We start from the raw sequence: 17,014 nt of genomic DNA on the forward strand, positions 1-17,014 counted from the left end.
GTTCTTTGTTCCTTTATTGAAGGATCACACAGGTGCAGTAGTTCAATTTTGAAAGTTTCTCAGTGCCATATTTAGGGGGTTGTATACTGTAAGTCTTTGTGCACACTCCTGGAAAGACATTTTGAGGACAAGTGCAACTTCTGGTCCATATCTGGGAAATGAGTGAATTTTGCTCAGTCCTATTCAGACATATGTTGTTTCCTACCTTCACTTTTCTCTAGGTCTTATCTGAGCAGACACCATTCAACATGCTGCTTCTTTATGTACAGAAAGCCATAAAATTACCCAGTGGTAATTACTTTACTTAGTGAAGATTCTCTGACTACAGTAAATTACCCATCAGACCTCAGAAAAAAATTAATTGTGTAAGTCTGCCCTGAGAGTTGTTTTTGAAGCTTTAAAGTGAAATCAAATCATTTGAACTTCAAACCTAATCATCATGATTCTAAAATGGCAGCTGTGATATGATCCATGCTAACAGACTCCATGAGATTGCTCAAAAGCTGACCACAGTCCCAAATGACAGCACTAATAAGCTAAATATGTGTTATGTAAAGAAGTGTCTGGAGAGGCAATTTTGGGTAAATTCTATATTGGCAGACACAGATGTGCAGTGAATTGTCAGGCTGACAAGCCTATAGCCATCCACTAACTTGCTTCTGCAGGCTATTCCAGCAATGTTTGTGTAACAGGCTGTTGCTTCATTTGGGGTTTGGTATTAGAGTCTTTTGCAATAAATGTCCAAACTTGACTTTAAAATTAGGCAGCTGTTCCAAGACAGTGTTAGCTATTGTCTGGGAAATGAAATTATTGATTTTGAATTAAGTAAACAAAATGACTTAAATGCAGCAAGCAGACTACAGATGAGCAAATCAGCAATGAACTTGTGCAGCCGTGTAGAAAATTGTGTGTGTGTGTGTGTGTAACAACACTTGCTACTGTGATTTCTGATGAACTAACAAATGGAGGTTTCTCTGACAACGGGACAGGGGTAGAATTTCTGCAGGAATAAAGCAGAATAATTTTATTAAAGAGCTATATTACGTCTTGCTGACTAAGAGAGTTTAGTCCAATATTTTTACTTGGTTGGTTTTGTGGTTTTGTTAGAAGACAATTTCTAAAATTATAACTTCTGAACAAAAAAAATGAAAATATGTAAAGTATGATATATATGTGTCTGTGAGTGTCTAAGATGTGAAATATAGTGTATATTATAGTATACATTAACATAATATTATGTGAAATAAGGCATTATTTTAAAAAGCAAGAAAAGGGTTGTGCATGACCTTTTGTCTATGGAGAATGCCTAAAACACAGCTATACATCAGAACAGTATTTAAAGGGGAAAAAAGATATTTTTCTTAAGCTTTAATGAAGTAGCTACATTTTAAATATCTGCGGTTGACTGCTTGAGATTACTATCTCAACCATGGACTTCCTGTCTATTTCTGGCTCAGAAGGGTCAGATGTGTACCTACAAAAAAAGCATAGAAACTGGGCACCTCCTAGCTATGATAAAGTGTGAGGGGCAAAGGAAAGTTTTCCTTTTCAACTTTGTGGCTGAGGCAGACCTTTTGTCTTTTTGAAGTTGTTCAGCGCAAGACATAAGATTTGAAGTTCCTTTTAGTGTCGTTTCTTTTTACTTACTTATGTTCCCCAGCTTGTGCTTAAAAAAACTATTTTAATCTTGCACTTTGTCACAAGATATCTCCTTTTTTCCTTGACCTCAGATTATTTCTTTTAATTATTTATTTTTATTATTTTTTCTTCACATGAGATATTTCTCCAAAGGAGTTAAGTAGTACCAACGCTTTAGGAACAAAGGCACATTTCCCTTTTTTGGAAGTAGCTTGTACTGTCTAGAAGACATGTTTTACCTAAGTGAAGAAAATATGATAGTTAAAAGAAGTTTCTTTCACTGATACATATCTTTTTTTTGTTTCTGATTAGTCAATAGAATAATTGGTCATTCTCTTTGCTTGTGACCATCTCTTTAGCATGCTGTATGAGAGTCTCAATGAGACATTGACTAGAAGTAAAATCTGGGAATATTTAGCATGATCACACACTGCCTTGATCTTTCTATGGACAGTCTGGCAAGAGATGTATCCCCAAGTCAGGAAATGGTTTACTAACTAGGATAATGAACTGTCACTGCCTTCCAATTTTCATTTATTTTTTAACAGGCACCAAAAATATTGAGCCATCTCAGATACAGATAGACTGGTAGTCAAGAGTGAAAACAGCTGGAGCATTTATAAGAACTGAAACTTGTTTTGGCTTTGCCCTGAGAGAAAATGTTTACCTAACTGTATCTTCAGTCAATAAGCTTAAGTACACAACTCCTCTATAAATTTTGATACAGTGAAAAGACCCATGTTTTCCAAGAGCACAATTCTTTAAGGGCATAAAAGAAAGAATTTATTTGATAGTTGCACATCCAAGACTTTGCAGTTCCTTATCCCAAAATAGCACAATTTTCTCTTTTGCTGTAACCATTTAATCTTAGAATAGTTTGAGTGTTTGGGAACTGTGACACCTCAGAGACCTGTGGAACTTGTGGAATGTAGGCAGTAGCTCAAGCTTAAGCCATCTTTCAAGAATAAGATGATGCCACAGATGCAGCAACACATTCTCTGTCACAAGCCATCCTATTGCGTAGCAAAAGGCAAAGAACATTTCCCTTTGAATAAACAGAATTGTTTTTCTCCAAACAGATAGATTTTAATGCTTTTAATTTTTAATTTAATTTTTAATTTAATTTAATGCTTTTAATGGTTTTAATGCTTTGTTCTTACCAGTTCTTAGACATCTCTCTGAATGAGGCAAATTTAGGATATGTGTTCTTTTTTTTGAGGAAACAAGTCTACTGTCACCATCATATAGCTACCTAGATCCCACCCTTTGGAAGTTCATAAGATATTCTCTCTTATCAGTCCTTGTGCTAAGCATATCTGACAAAGCCAGGTATGAATAATAGGCCACAAGAGGGAAACCCACAACAATTGGTTTTTTGAGTGATTTGTCAGGACTGTGTGTGCTGGAAGAGCAATCTCTGCTTCAGACACCAAAGAGTGCTGGATTTTGCACCAGTATTGGCCTGTCCCAGGACTCTTTTTTGCATGTGTCTTTTATCCATAGCAATGAAGCATACTTCCCATCTTGAATTATTAGAGGGTGGTAGCTGGTTAGTGTAAAACACTGGCCAGCATCTTGGTCACTTGGGCTTGGCTATAGCAATACTGTTTGCTCCATCTCTACAGAACAGGAAGCCTGGACCTTAGATCCTTACAACTCAGCTTTTCAAATAGGTTTCTCTGCCCAACGCTGATCTCACAACTTAGATGGTTTTCATGATTAAAGGCACTTTTTGCCCCTCCTTAAAAAGCAAGAGGCCTTCTGGTGTACAGACAGGACCTTCGTCCTTCACAAAACCTCCCTCTCTCTGTGGGCCTAAGCAAGCAAAGGTTTCCTTCACTTAAGTGAAAATCTGTCAGCTGTTTAAATCCTCCAGAAGCTCATGAGGAAAAGCTGGATATTTTCTTAAATGGCTTCTTGAATCTGACAGAGAGACACCATGTCTTGTGACTTGTGCTCCAATCATCTAGAGGTCAACTCTTTGAGTGGTGTTCCTGCTTTTCTCTTTCAATGAAGATGAAGTTCTGCTGGACAGCTGTGACCTTGAGAATGAGAGAATTTCAAGGTCTTCCAGTTGATTCCCTGTTATATTGTGAGATAAATTTACTGTTTATATACATACAGGTTTCCACCCAAGACTCATTTGTGTTGAGATACTCTGCTAGTGTTTTACAAAAGCAGTTTTGTTTGGGTTTTCTGATCCATGATATGAGTAATAAATATGTCTCAAAGTTATTTCAGTACTTCATTGACCAGCTTTCCATTCTGTCTCCCTTAAAGGAGGGATATTTCCATATTTGCCAGGGTAAGATGCATTTAAAAATAGTACTGGTAAGAATCCAAATTAAAAGATACAGCTTCAGTACATGTACACCTCTAGAGATTGAATGAAAAGTAAATAAGACGTTACTCTGTTTAATTATTTAGCTCAATAATTATGTAAACGCCACGTTAATAACTAAAATTATCTTGTTTAAGCTTTTCATATTAGTGAATGCTTGAAACAAATGAAACATAAAGGTTACTGTAAACAGTAAAGAATCATATCTGTGAACATGAAAGTTCAGTGCCACAATTTGCATGTTTAAATGAGATCAATTAAGTTAATGATGGATGAAAATAAGAAATCCATTATTTAAATGAAAAATTATTCAAAAACTTCTGGGTCCATTTACTACCAAACTTTCATCTTTCAAAGGGGATATCTAGTTCAAAGGGTTAATGTAAAATCCTGACCTTTCCCATCTGGAGGCATATGTTCATGTGGTTTACAAGTGAAATATAATCTAATATAATTTATTTCTTTCTAAAATAATTTGTAGGAAAATCCATAGAGTCGCTAGTCTATTCTGCAGAAAAACCTGAAAATATGGTATAGGGAGGTTACTGCATTTGCTTGTTGTGTGTTTAATAGAAGATTCAAGGTTTCAAGGGAACTTTGGGAGGGAATGTGTAATTTTAAAAGTAGGATGTTTAGGAAATAAATGTAAAATAAATATAACTCCACTTCAGAGGAATAAGCCTCTAGGCGTAGGAAAGAGACAACCTGTAGTAAAAGGACTGGAAAGACAGAGGGCATAGCTATGGTGGTAAACTGTGCACAGTGAAGTCATCCCTGAACCTGTTCCAAATATATGTTTGAACCAGACAGTGTTTTGCCACGTGGAGATGCTATCTTCAGTCCTTGTGGTGATGTTTCCAAATTAATGAGCACTAGTGGACTAGCAACTGTTTTCTGTCTGGTAGGGAGGCTAGGGACAGATACTTTCAAATCTCAGTGTGTGCTTCTGAGGTCACAGTTAATTTGCTCACAACTGGCCACATGCCAGTGTCATCAGGAGAAATCTCCACAGTGTGCTACTTAAGCCACTGAAGGATATTCTTGGGTGGACATAGGAGAACAAGTTAGTTCATATACCTGAAAAGACCAGAAAACTAGCATAATAGACAGTGCCACTGATTCCTTGAAATGATAAACTTTTCCCTACATGCCGAGGTAGGTTTCAGAAATAATGACCTAGTACAAACAGCCCTGCAGAAGCATCCCCAAGCCTGACTGACTGCCCCACTGTAGTGGGAAGTTGAATTTACAGGAAAACTAGAAAGGAAGTTTTACAATGTACCTTTTATTAGTACTTTATATTGGGTAGCACTAACAACTATAAAAGCTGAGTGGCTGAATGACAGTTCAGTGTCTGAGAAGTTCCATATGAGGTTCCAATTGGAGCAAGAATTTTTCAGGTACATGACTAAGATCCAGTGAGCTCCCTGCTGCCCTAAAAATTATGCTTAAGATAACCAAATTTTTTTTTTCTTTACTCTAGTTTTGATGTTATTTCAAATTATATCATCTTGGGAGGAAACAGAAATTTATGGAATCTGTTTATTTCACACCCCAGGTTACAGCTCCGGTCACCTTAGGCCAGTCAGCCTATTGACAGAAGGACTGAGCTGTTCCAGGCCTTCCCTACAGAACATTTAGGGGGCTGTTAATTTTCAAAACTAAAGACTAGCAAACAGATGAGACAGATTAAAGGAAAACATACATAGATTGTTAGGAGGATGCCCTACCAAGGAATAGTTTGCCCTTCATGAGGGTGTTGTGTATATTTATAATAATTTTTTTCCAATTTTCATGCCTTGGAAATATTGCTTAGCTATTTTTATATAGATTAAACTTTTATAGTGTCCAATATCTGATACGAATGGCAGAGAGAATCTCAAGGGGGTGTTTGGGTATGCTGAGTGTCCAGATATCTTTTTACTCCTTCAACATTTTTGGATGTGCTGGAGTTTTCAAGCCATATTCAAAATAATTTGTCAGACACCATGAAACTGAAGGCTTTAAGCTAAAGAAACTGAGGATACAGAAGATAAAATTACATTGAAAGGTCACGTAGGGACTAAGTTAGGTGTTTCTTGATAACAAAGGTGAGTTAGACAGAATACTTTTTTTTCTCTTGCTTTTTTTTTTTTTTTCTCTTGCCTTTTTTCTTTACCACTTTGAGGTGACATGGCAAAAAAGAGATAAAATATAAATAAGTTGGAGAGAGCACAGAGTAAGGCAACAGAGATGTTACATGGAACAGAGAGGTTTACATATTTGCAAAGAATGGCAAAATGGGGATTGCTTAAGCTGGAGAAGTGGCATGATAGAAATAATTAAGCTAAAAGTTGTAAAACTAAGCTTCATCACTTGCATTCATTGAAGGAAACAGAATTGAGTTGACAGATAAAATAATTTCTGCTGTTATTCATGCGTGCATGGGACTTAATGGATAACTGAGACACAGGTTACCCATTCTGCAAAGTCATGTAAAGGGAAATGCTGTGTCTGGTGCTTACTATCTTCGTGAAGTGGCACATTTAGAACTGTGGTGACAATGCTACTCTGTCTGCCACTTAATTCATCAGGCTCTACCAATACATTGAACACTACGTTCACATTTGTCTCTGCTAGTTTTAAGACCAACAACAAAGTAGGTAAGAATGATCAATGACCACATAAAATAACAAAGGAAGGTTATGGTTTTAACACATTTTAAATGTAGCAGAGAGGAATCGTGGAGCTTTGGTAGTGTACCTCCATCTCTGCTTTCACCTTCCCAAAACCCCAAGCCACACATTATGTACTACAACATTTTAATTACTTTATTTTTATTTTAGCAGTTGTGATGAAGGAGCCTTTTAAGACTGACAGGTGAGATGCTAAAATGGATACAACGAATTTTTTTAACAAAGAACCAGATAGTCAGTCTTCTCAGAATTAGTAACTTGAAGTGTTTCCTGCAAGACTGATTCTTCAATTCAGGCACTCAAAAATAAGGAGTGTTAGGGGGGAACATTTCATCCTTCTTTTCACCCACATTGGCATTTGGCAAGTTGTTTTGCATCCAGGAGAGTGTTTTTATGCTCTTCTGCTATAAACTCTTATTACTTTTTTTCTTCAATAAACATGCTTTTAAATTAAAAGAGAGGAGATAAAGGATAAAATAGCAAAGAATCTCTGATAACAAAGGGACCATATGCTGTTTCAGATCCTGCTTGACTGTAGTTTTTTTAAGAGTGTAAAGAAGATAGAGGAATATCCAGGTGGCTATGGTCCCAAGTATTCTCTTTTATCAAAGCTAGGTATTTGAAAAATATTATGACACTTCTTTCTGTAGTATGGTGTAATACATTTATTGAAATGAAATACCATTGCCATGACTTAATCATTTGATCTAGTGTTTATCTCACCCACAAATACTAATAATGAAATAATTTGTCAGATACAATACTGAGCTTTTCTCTCTTTTTTAAGCAATGATTCAATTATTATATTCTGAAGCAGAACATCAAACCTATTGTATCACCCAGGGTAATTTGATGAAGTTTGTCAGTGGAGGCTTGCGTTGTGTGTGCTTATTCAAAGCAATAGGGGATAGGCAGAGACCATGATACTTGTCATTTACAAAAGAAACCCAGTCTGAGGGAATGCTGATTCACAGCTGTAAGATGCACACAGCTGTTAAGTGTAAAAGTTATTATGGTGAGCACTTTCACAGAGCTGATTACTGTACTCCTCTCTCTTCTTTCAGATCTCATTTGGAATATCCAGTATGATGTTTATTTTTGTACATACTAGAGTTGTTTGTCCTTGGAATGTACTTTAATTTTTTTCTCAGCTTAATTACTTACGTTTTTTACAAATAGGAATAAGATTCTGTATGAGTACAGAATTTGCAAGGACTTCTGTAATTACTGTTCATATATGAAAATTCTCATGGTTTCTGGAAAAAAACAAGCCACAACCAAACTTTAAACTATCCTATGCTTACTCCAGTGCTAATTAACCTAGAAAGCATATACATTATCATTTTCAAAGGTATCTGCTTATTTTATCTTTGCATCTGTAAATGATGGAAAGGTTCCAAAGAAATAAGAGAGAAAAAACATGATGAAAAATGTAGAAGGCTGTGGCATAAATAGATTTCACAAACATGCTTTTAGCAAAAACAGATAAAACCAGGTAGAAAATAGAAGAATTAGTCTCTCAGGAAATACTTTTTAAATCTTATCATCTGGCAGTCATTTATTACCAGGTAGCAATAATCCTTTATTATTGAACTTAGATTTTTATAACATTTTTTAAAATGATAGCACTAGAACTTCTGTTGTTCACTGCCAAAATAAAATATCAGAGAAATTTATGGAAGCTTTTCAATATTCAGAAGGTTTGTGGTCATAAAATAATAAAGGCATGCTGTTGGTAGCTCATAATTTAGCGAAACCTGTAAGAAGGGAAGTGTGTTGTAAGGAATCAATCATACTAATTTGAACTCTCGTACACAGAGGGAATGGTTTTTAGTCAGGAAGCTTGGCTTTTTGAGTCAGGAGATTCTTCTGTACATAGTTGGATGATTGTATCAGAACTTAGACTGGTCTGGGAACAGTCAGTGGGCAGCAGCAGGGATGTGGGGGGCTAATACCTTTCTGTCCCTTTTGGTGACAAAGGAAAATTTGTAAGTTCTCTTGGACAGTGGCAATTGCTGGCCATACAGACAGCTTGAAACAGTAACAGGGAGAGAAACCCACCTACTCATCTGAGTAGTAATATGTTCTATTGCTCTTGGGACTCTTGTAAGAAATTATACAGCAGGCTATGGCAAGAGACCAATGCAGTGAGCCTCACCAACCAGCCAACCAACCAACCAAGGGAGTATTCCACATACTGCAACAAAGCACAACCTGTTTGCTGAGATGAGAATCCTCCTACTATTCTGAGAAATCCAAACAAAATTTTACGTAGAGGGGAGCAACTTCATCCCAGTGGTTCTGCCAAATGATCTGGCAGCCATGACATGGAGGATACACGATAGGTAGTGCCAATGTATTTTGTTCTGTGGGCTGCCTGGAGCTCAAGTGAATGTTTTCTGAACTAGCAAGTAGTTAATAAGACACATTCCTTCTTGTTATTATTTAGTCAGTTGTTCTATCACCCAATAGCCCCTTCCCACCTGAGATGGGTAATCAGGAAAAGGAAAGGATCCAATCATTGTGTGTAGAAGAAAACTTCTAGTGACAAAAGGTAATTAAAAAAATCTACTCGTCATCCTAAAGGATTAAATAAGAAGGCTGTATCAATGTTTTTAGAAAGAGGGATTTGAGTGACAGTTGTAGCACATCTTGATATATTATGAGCACTTGCTGCTTCTGACCAACATAACAGGTGATGTATTGGTCCCTCCCTGTATCGTTGTATTTCCTGCTAACATAATTTGCACTCAAACAGTAAGTTCAGTGGGGATCACAGACTTCATTACAACAAACTCAGCTTCTTACTGCAGGTGGAGAGATGTTCTTAACATAAACTACAGAGAGAGAATCACCTTCAAAAGAAACATGCATCAGAATCTAGTGTATTTGAGTGGAGGCTTGGGGTCAAATGATGTTAATGAGCTTGTTTTAGTTATCTAGAAAATTATTAGGGACAGGATTGTGTTTGTCCTGATTTTGAATTATGCACCTGACAATTTGGTTGCATGGAAACTAATCAGATAGGAGGGCCTTGTTTTTAAGGTTTAGTAATGTTTGTTGTATTATTATATTGAATAGAGGTGTACATTTTTGTTTCCAACAGGCAAACATTTTTTAACAACTATGCCTCCTTTTCTTTCTACTGTTTTCAGTGGGTCTAACTTTCTTGATACCAGTTTGTACTTGGAAGACTAAGTGGGACATTGTGAAAAATAAAAAAAAAAGCTTATGAAAGAAAAAATTCTTCATGTTTTAAGAAAGAGAGATTTAGACAGCTTATACAACACTGATGTGTGTCATGCATAGAGAAGACAATCTCACCAATGGATTTTAACTTTTGAACCCCAAAGACTCATAAATTAAAATAATTTGAGAAATTAGTCTTTTTCCATATACCTTGTATATATTGAATATTTTATATCACTGTCACCAAATGGTACATTTTTCTGTGATCTCTTAATCCTACAGTCCAGGAAAAAACAAACCAAAACATTTTCTGATGAAGGGACAACGTTAAAAACCAAGAGAAATGTGATTTCCTCTTGACACTGTCACCTATTTCCTTATAATTATGTGAAACAACTTTCCCAAAACTATAAATTGAGACCTTGAGTACTTTATGTACTGACTGCTACTTAAGCAGCAAATAACTTGTTTTTATTTATTTATTTATTTATTTAACTGTTTATTATTGGACTGCTTTGATCATGACAAAAACCTGGTGGACAGGTACAAAAAGAAGATTCAAACATTTTTGCAAAATCACTGTATACATGCAAAACCATGAATGGGTACTACTACAGGAGGCTGTCATTGCAATTTTTTAGAATCCCACATCTTCTTTTATGCTATTTTTCTTTGAGCAGTAACAGTTACAGATTTCTTGCAATAAACACATTTAAAGCCCAGAAGACTTGAAGGGGCATTGCACTTCATTCTAAATAATAATATGCAAGCATAAGTACAGTAGCTGAATGTATTCATTACCATTTCCAAAGATGTCTTCTTAAGTTTTGGATGGTATTGGTAAAACATCTAGTATCTGATTCTGGCATTGTGGTTACATTTATGGATTTTGAATTCTTTAAAAACATTAAAAATGTTGACATCTTCAACAAGCAAGAATGATACTCTGAGGGCACCAGCTCAAAGCCCTCTGAAAACTCTTCAGTAATTTTTTTATATGTAAAGCCCAAAAATGGATGTACCAAAGTTAATGCTAAGTGTTGACAGAACATTCAATTAAGTGTCACAGGAAATGAGTAGGGATCTTCAAAGTTTTACAGGTTCTTCTTTTCATGACTATAGTAATCTGGCTTGAGAAATCTTTTTAAAATATAAGTTGAGTGGTACCTTCTGTGTTAAGGTGGCACTGAATGTAAATAGAGAAGATTTACACAGTACTGAATTACTTGTGGAAATGTAATTCATAATGTGGAATTCATTAAGAATTTTCCAATACCTGTTCTTTCTTAGTATGTCAGAAAATCCTATTTATCCAAACTAGGACATAGGTAGGAAAATAAATTTTGAAATTCAAAGTGAAATCCTAGTTTAAAACCTGAGTGGAAAGCAAACATTAGAATCCCTGGTAGCCCACTGTTGAAGCACAGGAAGTCAGCCCACAACTCCTTGATCCACAGATTCCAAAGGGCTGAATGTTCTAACCACTGAATTACTGTCAAATAAGTATTTTACTGCATCTGATCTACTTAGTGTGAATACAGTTGTGTAAGAAACCTCTTTTTTCCATAAATACCTTCATAAGCTCTAATAACTTGTCTAAAGAACTAGTCTTAGTGGGTTGATTACCACTTCATAAAAATAAAATTACCTGTATGTAAGTGAGTATAGACATTGTTTCTCAAGACATGGAATGATAGAAGACCTCTAAAATTTGGAATACTGAAGTACAGGACCCTTTTTCAGGGATTAATAACAATATCTCTGTAAGCGAAAGGAAGGTGTTCTTCCATTCTGCTTCCTGAAACTTTAGCCATATTGGAAGATATTTTGGGGGCTTAGAATTTCATAATACGTTATTGCATTTATTTTAAATATATATATATATGTGTGTATATATATATATATATATATATATAATTCAGCAGAGAACTTGAAAATTATAATCCCAGATTTGAATCTCTAAATCTGTTACCATAAATCTTTGTAAGTTTCTGCAAAGGAGAACTGCTAAGACTTTTTCTGTTAATCTTCATTTCACTGGAATCTGAGTGAAGGCTAAATTTTGAGCCACATAAAGACTTACTTTTTAACCAAATGTGCAGAGAAGTCTAGTGCCAACTACTGTGTATATTGCATATAAATATAGATATAAATATCTCAGTTCTCCAGAGGAAAGACTGAGGCATGCATCTTTGGATAGATGCACTTCCAGCATTATTTGAATTCTAATGACTCTGAAATCACTGGTGTTTCTACTCCTGAAGGGTCTGCTACTTCCAATAGTAAATTCTTTAAAGTTTCAAAAAGATGTATGTATTCCACCCACCCTGACATCTCCCCAGGAGGTGGTTTATTTTGTGTTTCTAGGATTGTAACTAAGTTCACTGAAGATCTTTTTAGGGAGAGATTATTTTGTAGGATAACATGATGAAATCATAACATCATCCTAATGTTATGCTTTTGACTCACAAAATCATTTTTCTTTTAAATTCTGGTTATTTCCATACAAGTTTTGTTGATTAATGCCCTAGGATGCATAGGGGTTGTATGCTAATACAGTTACTCAAACAGTAGATGGAAACTGCATTAAAAGTTATCCACAGAAGCTCTAGCAATCTGGTGCTTTAAGGACTGAAGGGTCTGTGAACTTCTAAATAACCCAGAATAAAGAAGACAGATTTCTTTACAGTCTTGGCACTAAGAAGGTTCTATTTGAGATTCATTTTCTGATTCTGTTGGTGACCTGCTTTATAATTTTAGGCAAATTTGTTTACTTTTATGAATTCAGTTTCCACTTTTACACCATGGCTATCAAGGATTTACACATATAGTTCAATATAACTTATCATTAGGAATCTTCCAGCAGCTTCCATGTTATTACTTTATGTGTGGAAATTTATGTGAGGAAATTTCTCTGAAGAAATTTGTCTCTGAATGTTACCTTACAAGGGCTTGGTAAGAAAATAACATAAACACATAATAGGATCTTTCTTACTTTGATCAACGTAAAAATAGAAAGGGAATATGAAAAAAACCCCACACACCTTTTAGCATTGAAGATTTGATTAACAGCAGAGGTCTGGTGACTGATAAGAACCACCTTTAATTGGAAATAGCTTCAAAGAGATTAAATCAATCAGTAAAGCAGTTCCACAAGTTATAGCTATTGCCACTAGTTATAGCTAAAAGTACAACAAAAATCATGTGCTGAAGTGTTTAATTTCTTCATATATCAGATAACATTAATTACAGGTATAAACTGAAATCAATTTTCCACATGCATTCACTGATTTTGTATGTTGCTGAATAAAGCTGATATTGCTCTATCAAAATAGATAAATCTTCCCAAAGCTTTGAAATTACTTCCCTGGTCTTGTGCAATGAGACATACCAAAATTCTAGAAAGATGGATGAAATAGAATTACTCAGTGGAACTTTTGCTTTCGGTCTGCTGAAATGGGAAATGTTATATATATATTTAAAAAAACCAAAAAAACAAGCCATAGTTTTAATCTGTAACCTCTGCTTAGCGGTTATTTCCAGCAAAAGGGCAGATTCTTAGCATGTGGGGGTGAAGACATCTTGCTGTATATGTGTAGACAGGTTTGAGTCTCAGTTCAGATTGATGACAAAAGTCCATTTCAGCTCATAATTCATTATTCAAGCTAAAGACCAAACAGCTCTTGCACTGTTGGACATGCATGTAAATAAATAAGTCACTGAGTTTTGAAACCAGTGTGTTTTACTGTGAAGGTTTGCTGTATTACCTACAGCCACATCAACCACTGCTGGTTTTTTTGAAAATCAGATTTTCCCAACTCTTATTCTTTTTGGAATATTTCTCTCCTCTATAATATCCTTGGAATTCAGCTTAATGGCACATTTGTAGGTATTGTAAAGAAATTTAGTCACCAGTCCCTTGTTCTTAACAATTCTGATTGAAATTACTGATCTACGATATTTTATTACTACTTGTCCAAATCCTAAACAAGACACAAATTATTAAAGTTCTTGAAAGTTTAACTGATATAAATTTATATACTTGTACTGACTTCAAAGGAGGAGCAACAGAAAATCTGACCCACAATAAAATCCTTGATCCTACTCCTTTTATTTGTTTCGCTTGTAAAAGTAGAGATTTTTTTTCACTATCTACATTACTTCTAACAAGCTGGTGAGCATATCTGAAAATAAATCAACCCCGTACTGTATTACTGTTCTCAGTATGTTTTTCTTTCTTTGGATTTAGTTTTCTAGTGGTGGTGGTGTTTGCTGGCGATTAGGTGATGTTCCAGTTGTTATGATTGATATTTCTGAGGGTGACAGGTTAAAGCTCACAGTGTAGATAGAGTACATTTATACTTGTCAATTTTTTCTAAAATGCACTGTCCTAGTGGGAGGTAGTATTTGGTGAAACTATTTTGTGTTCTAGAAAAATACCAGTCTGATGGGTTTTATTATCTTTGTTAAAATAACATGTTTAAGTTAGTTTTGATGCTATTATTCTAAAGATTCCTTCTCGTTTTAAATATTGAGAATTAATATTTAATATTTCTCATATTGAATATTTAAATATTCTCATTTAAATATTTCACATCCATGGATGTGAAAGTGGATGACAAGTTTTGTCTGAGAAGTTTTCCATTGTGTGTACACTTTAATTCAGGAGAGACATCAAGCACAGCAGGTAAATAAAGTGGAAATAGTAACACCAAGAATAAACAACCCAAATTAGAATATCAAATAATTTTTGAAAAAGGACTTAACAAAAACCAAAAGGACTTAACAAAAACCAAAAAATGTCAAAATAAACTGTATGTTGAATTAATCCCTGTGTTTTCTGTTTTAAAGCAGCAAGTAGTCACTATACAAGCCAACTGGTAAAGAAAACCACAAGGGAATATATTTCCTACACTCTTTCATGGCACATTAGAGTGTGGAATATGAATATAAGACCTTTTGTATTTGGTGATAGCATGTTCTGTATAGAAGTGTGTAGAACTGAGAGCTGTTTAGTACATTAAATAACATAGGAATGGAAACTTCAAGCTGGGGCAAACAGCACTTCATTGATCCATGAAAACAAAAGCTTGATTGTCTGAAGTCCTGTCTGCTGTATTACGCAGGTCATTTGCAGCAATGCATAGAATGCTGATAATTTCTTAAATATTTAAGCCAGTAATACTTGATAGATGAGCTTTTAATTTCTTTAATTTCACCTATGGTTGTCATGATTACTTCCATCAAAGTTTAACTCTGTTTCATATTTCTCTCGAAACCTCTTGATCTCATTGCATTAGTTGCTCCCTCAGTTAAATTCTTCATGTATTCCTATCTGATACTCATTTGTTCCTCTGGTTCAATAGTCAAGAGAGTAATTTATTCATCTTCAATAGCACTGCTGAAATCACAGAAGTACTTGATGCCCTGATTTATTAAGGCACTTGAGGTCATTGCCTTTAGCATGTGCTAAAAAATGAAGCAAATGCCGGAATGACCTCCAAAGGATTAGTCACCTGCATAATGGTTTGCAGGATTCTTAAAAATATGAACCTGTGAAACGTATTTGCTACTGGTATAAGGTAAAGTGCAGCATTTATGAAAGCTAAACTATGCTGGCAGTGCTTTCAGTGGAATTATGACAAGTCCACACAAAATTTCTCCCTCTTCTTGTACGGTGCCATGCTGATACATTATGTTATACCAAAAATAGGACTTAATGTTAGAAAAATGATTCCAACATTTTTAATTGTTCATATGCCATTAAGTGTTCAACAGGACTATTAGCATCTCAATAAGAAACCATATTGTTACAGCATATAATTTTTTTACATTTGATTTTGCATGGTCATATTGTCATGCTCTTTCACATTTGCTCGATAGTAGGTTATCTCTGAAGTCCCTGCTATCTCCCTGCTATTGAAAATAGTAATTGCAAATTGGATGAGACAAATCTTTGTCCAGATTTCAGATCAAAGTATTTTTTTTTGCTATGGATGGAAGATGTGTTCTTTGTATTGTGAAACTGTGGAAGAAACAAGGATTTATACGTTCCTATTGAGTCTGAAAAGTCTTCTCTCTATGGCTTTGAACTCTTTTTTTTTTTTTTTCCTAGGGGAAAAAAAAAAAACCTGTTTTGAATAGACCTTTTTTTTTCTTTTTTTTTTTAATTGTGAGATGTGCCCCTCCAACTCATGCGAAATATTTTGATTATGAGAACATATCCTTTCTAGCAAGCTGGTGATGTTTTTTAAAGGTAAAAGGTCTAGCACAGATGTTTTATTCTGCATGAATTAACAGTAGCTGTATTGTGTATCTTTTTGCAAATAAAACTATGCGTTTAGTTCCAATGTATAGGAATAATATTTTTACCTTTTTACAGAAGACAGATTTTTCAGATATTTCAAATGCTCTCTTTGTAAATTTTGTCTAAAAATAAAAAAAGAATGTTCCATTTTAGGGGGAGTATTATTGTATTTCAGAAATAATATCCTGTAAAATGCCTGTAACAAGGTATTTTATCTGAGAAAACGTTGTAGATTTCTTATGAGTTTCAAGCTCCTGCAGCAATAAAAGTATTCTTATTCAAATGTACAGTATTGCATTCGTTCCTGTAGGAGCAGTATTCCATCATATCAGCCTATAATCAGACTAAGAAACAACTGGACAGAGTACTTGTTATTCATCCTCAATATTTTTTATTTAGTTGTTGGATATCAGACCTTGGAATAGTTGTATGGAGCATTTGTTCTGAATACAAAAAGAAAACAATTATATTCTCTGAGTATACATCTGCTTTCTATTTGTGTTTCCTTGGGATATAAACGTTACCAGTTTAGTTCTGTTGGTCATTTCTGTTGCCTTCCTGAAGGCAAAGGAAATTGCACAAGGCTCCACATAAAAGCATCTCCAAATGGGAATTAAATCTACAATATAATCTCTTTTAAATCTTTTTTAAATAGAGAAGAATATGCTCTTAGATAATAAATCTTTTTTGTGTATATCAACAAGATGTCTATTCTTTTTCTTCCTAGATACACCTTTAGTTAAAATCATTTCTTCCAATTCATGGCCTGAAGAAGGACAATCTATAATTTTGACTTGTGAATCCAAAGGAAAACCAGTGTAAGTGATTTAACGAGTAATATGTTTTTGTTATTTTCCTTATTCT

At 34.8% G+C, this 17,014-nt stretch overlaps 1 protein-coding gene across 4 annotated transcripts in view; it reads left to right on the forward strand.

Moving 5' to 3' along the window:
- CADM2 (cell adhesion molecule 2) overlaps nt 1-17,014 on the forward strand; it is a 619,460-nt gene that overhangs the window by 496,040 nt on the left and 106,406 nt on the right. For all 4 annotated transcript variants that reach the window (XM_071756013.1, XM_071756028.1, XM_071756019.1 and 1 more), the window contains one exon: nt 16,878-16,968. In XM_071756013.1, the coding sequence (XP_071612114.1) occupies nt 16,878-16,968 (91 nt within the window). The remainder of the gene's footprint in view (nt 1-16,877; nt 16,969-17,014) is intronic.

The sequence above is a fragment of the Heliangelus exortis genome, chromosome 1, assembly GCF_036169615.1.
Source record: "Heliangelus exortis chromosome 1, bHelExo1.hap1, whole genome shotgun sequence".
NCBI lineage: Eukaryota > Metazoa > Chordata > Aves > Apodiformes > Trochilidae > Heliangelus > Heliangelus exortis.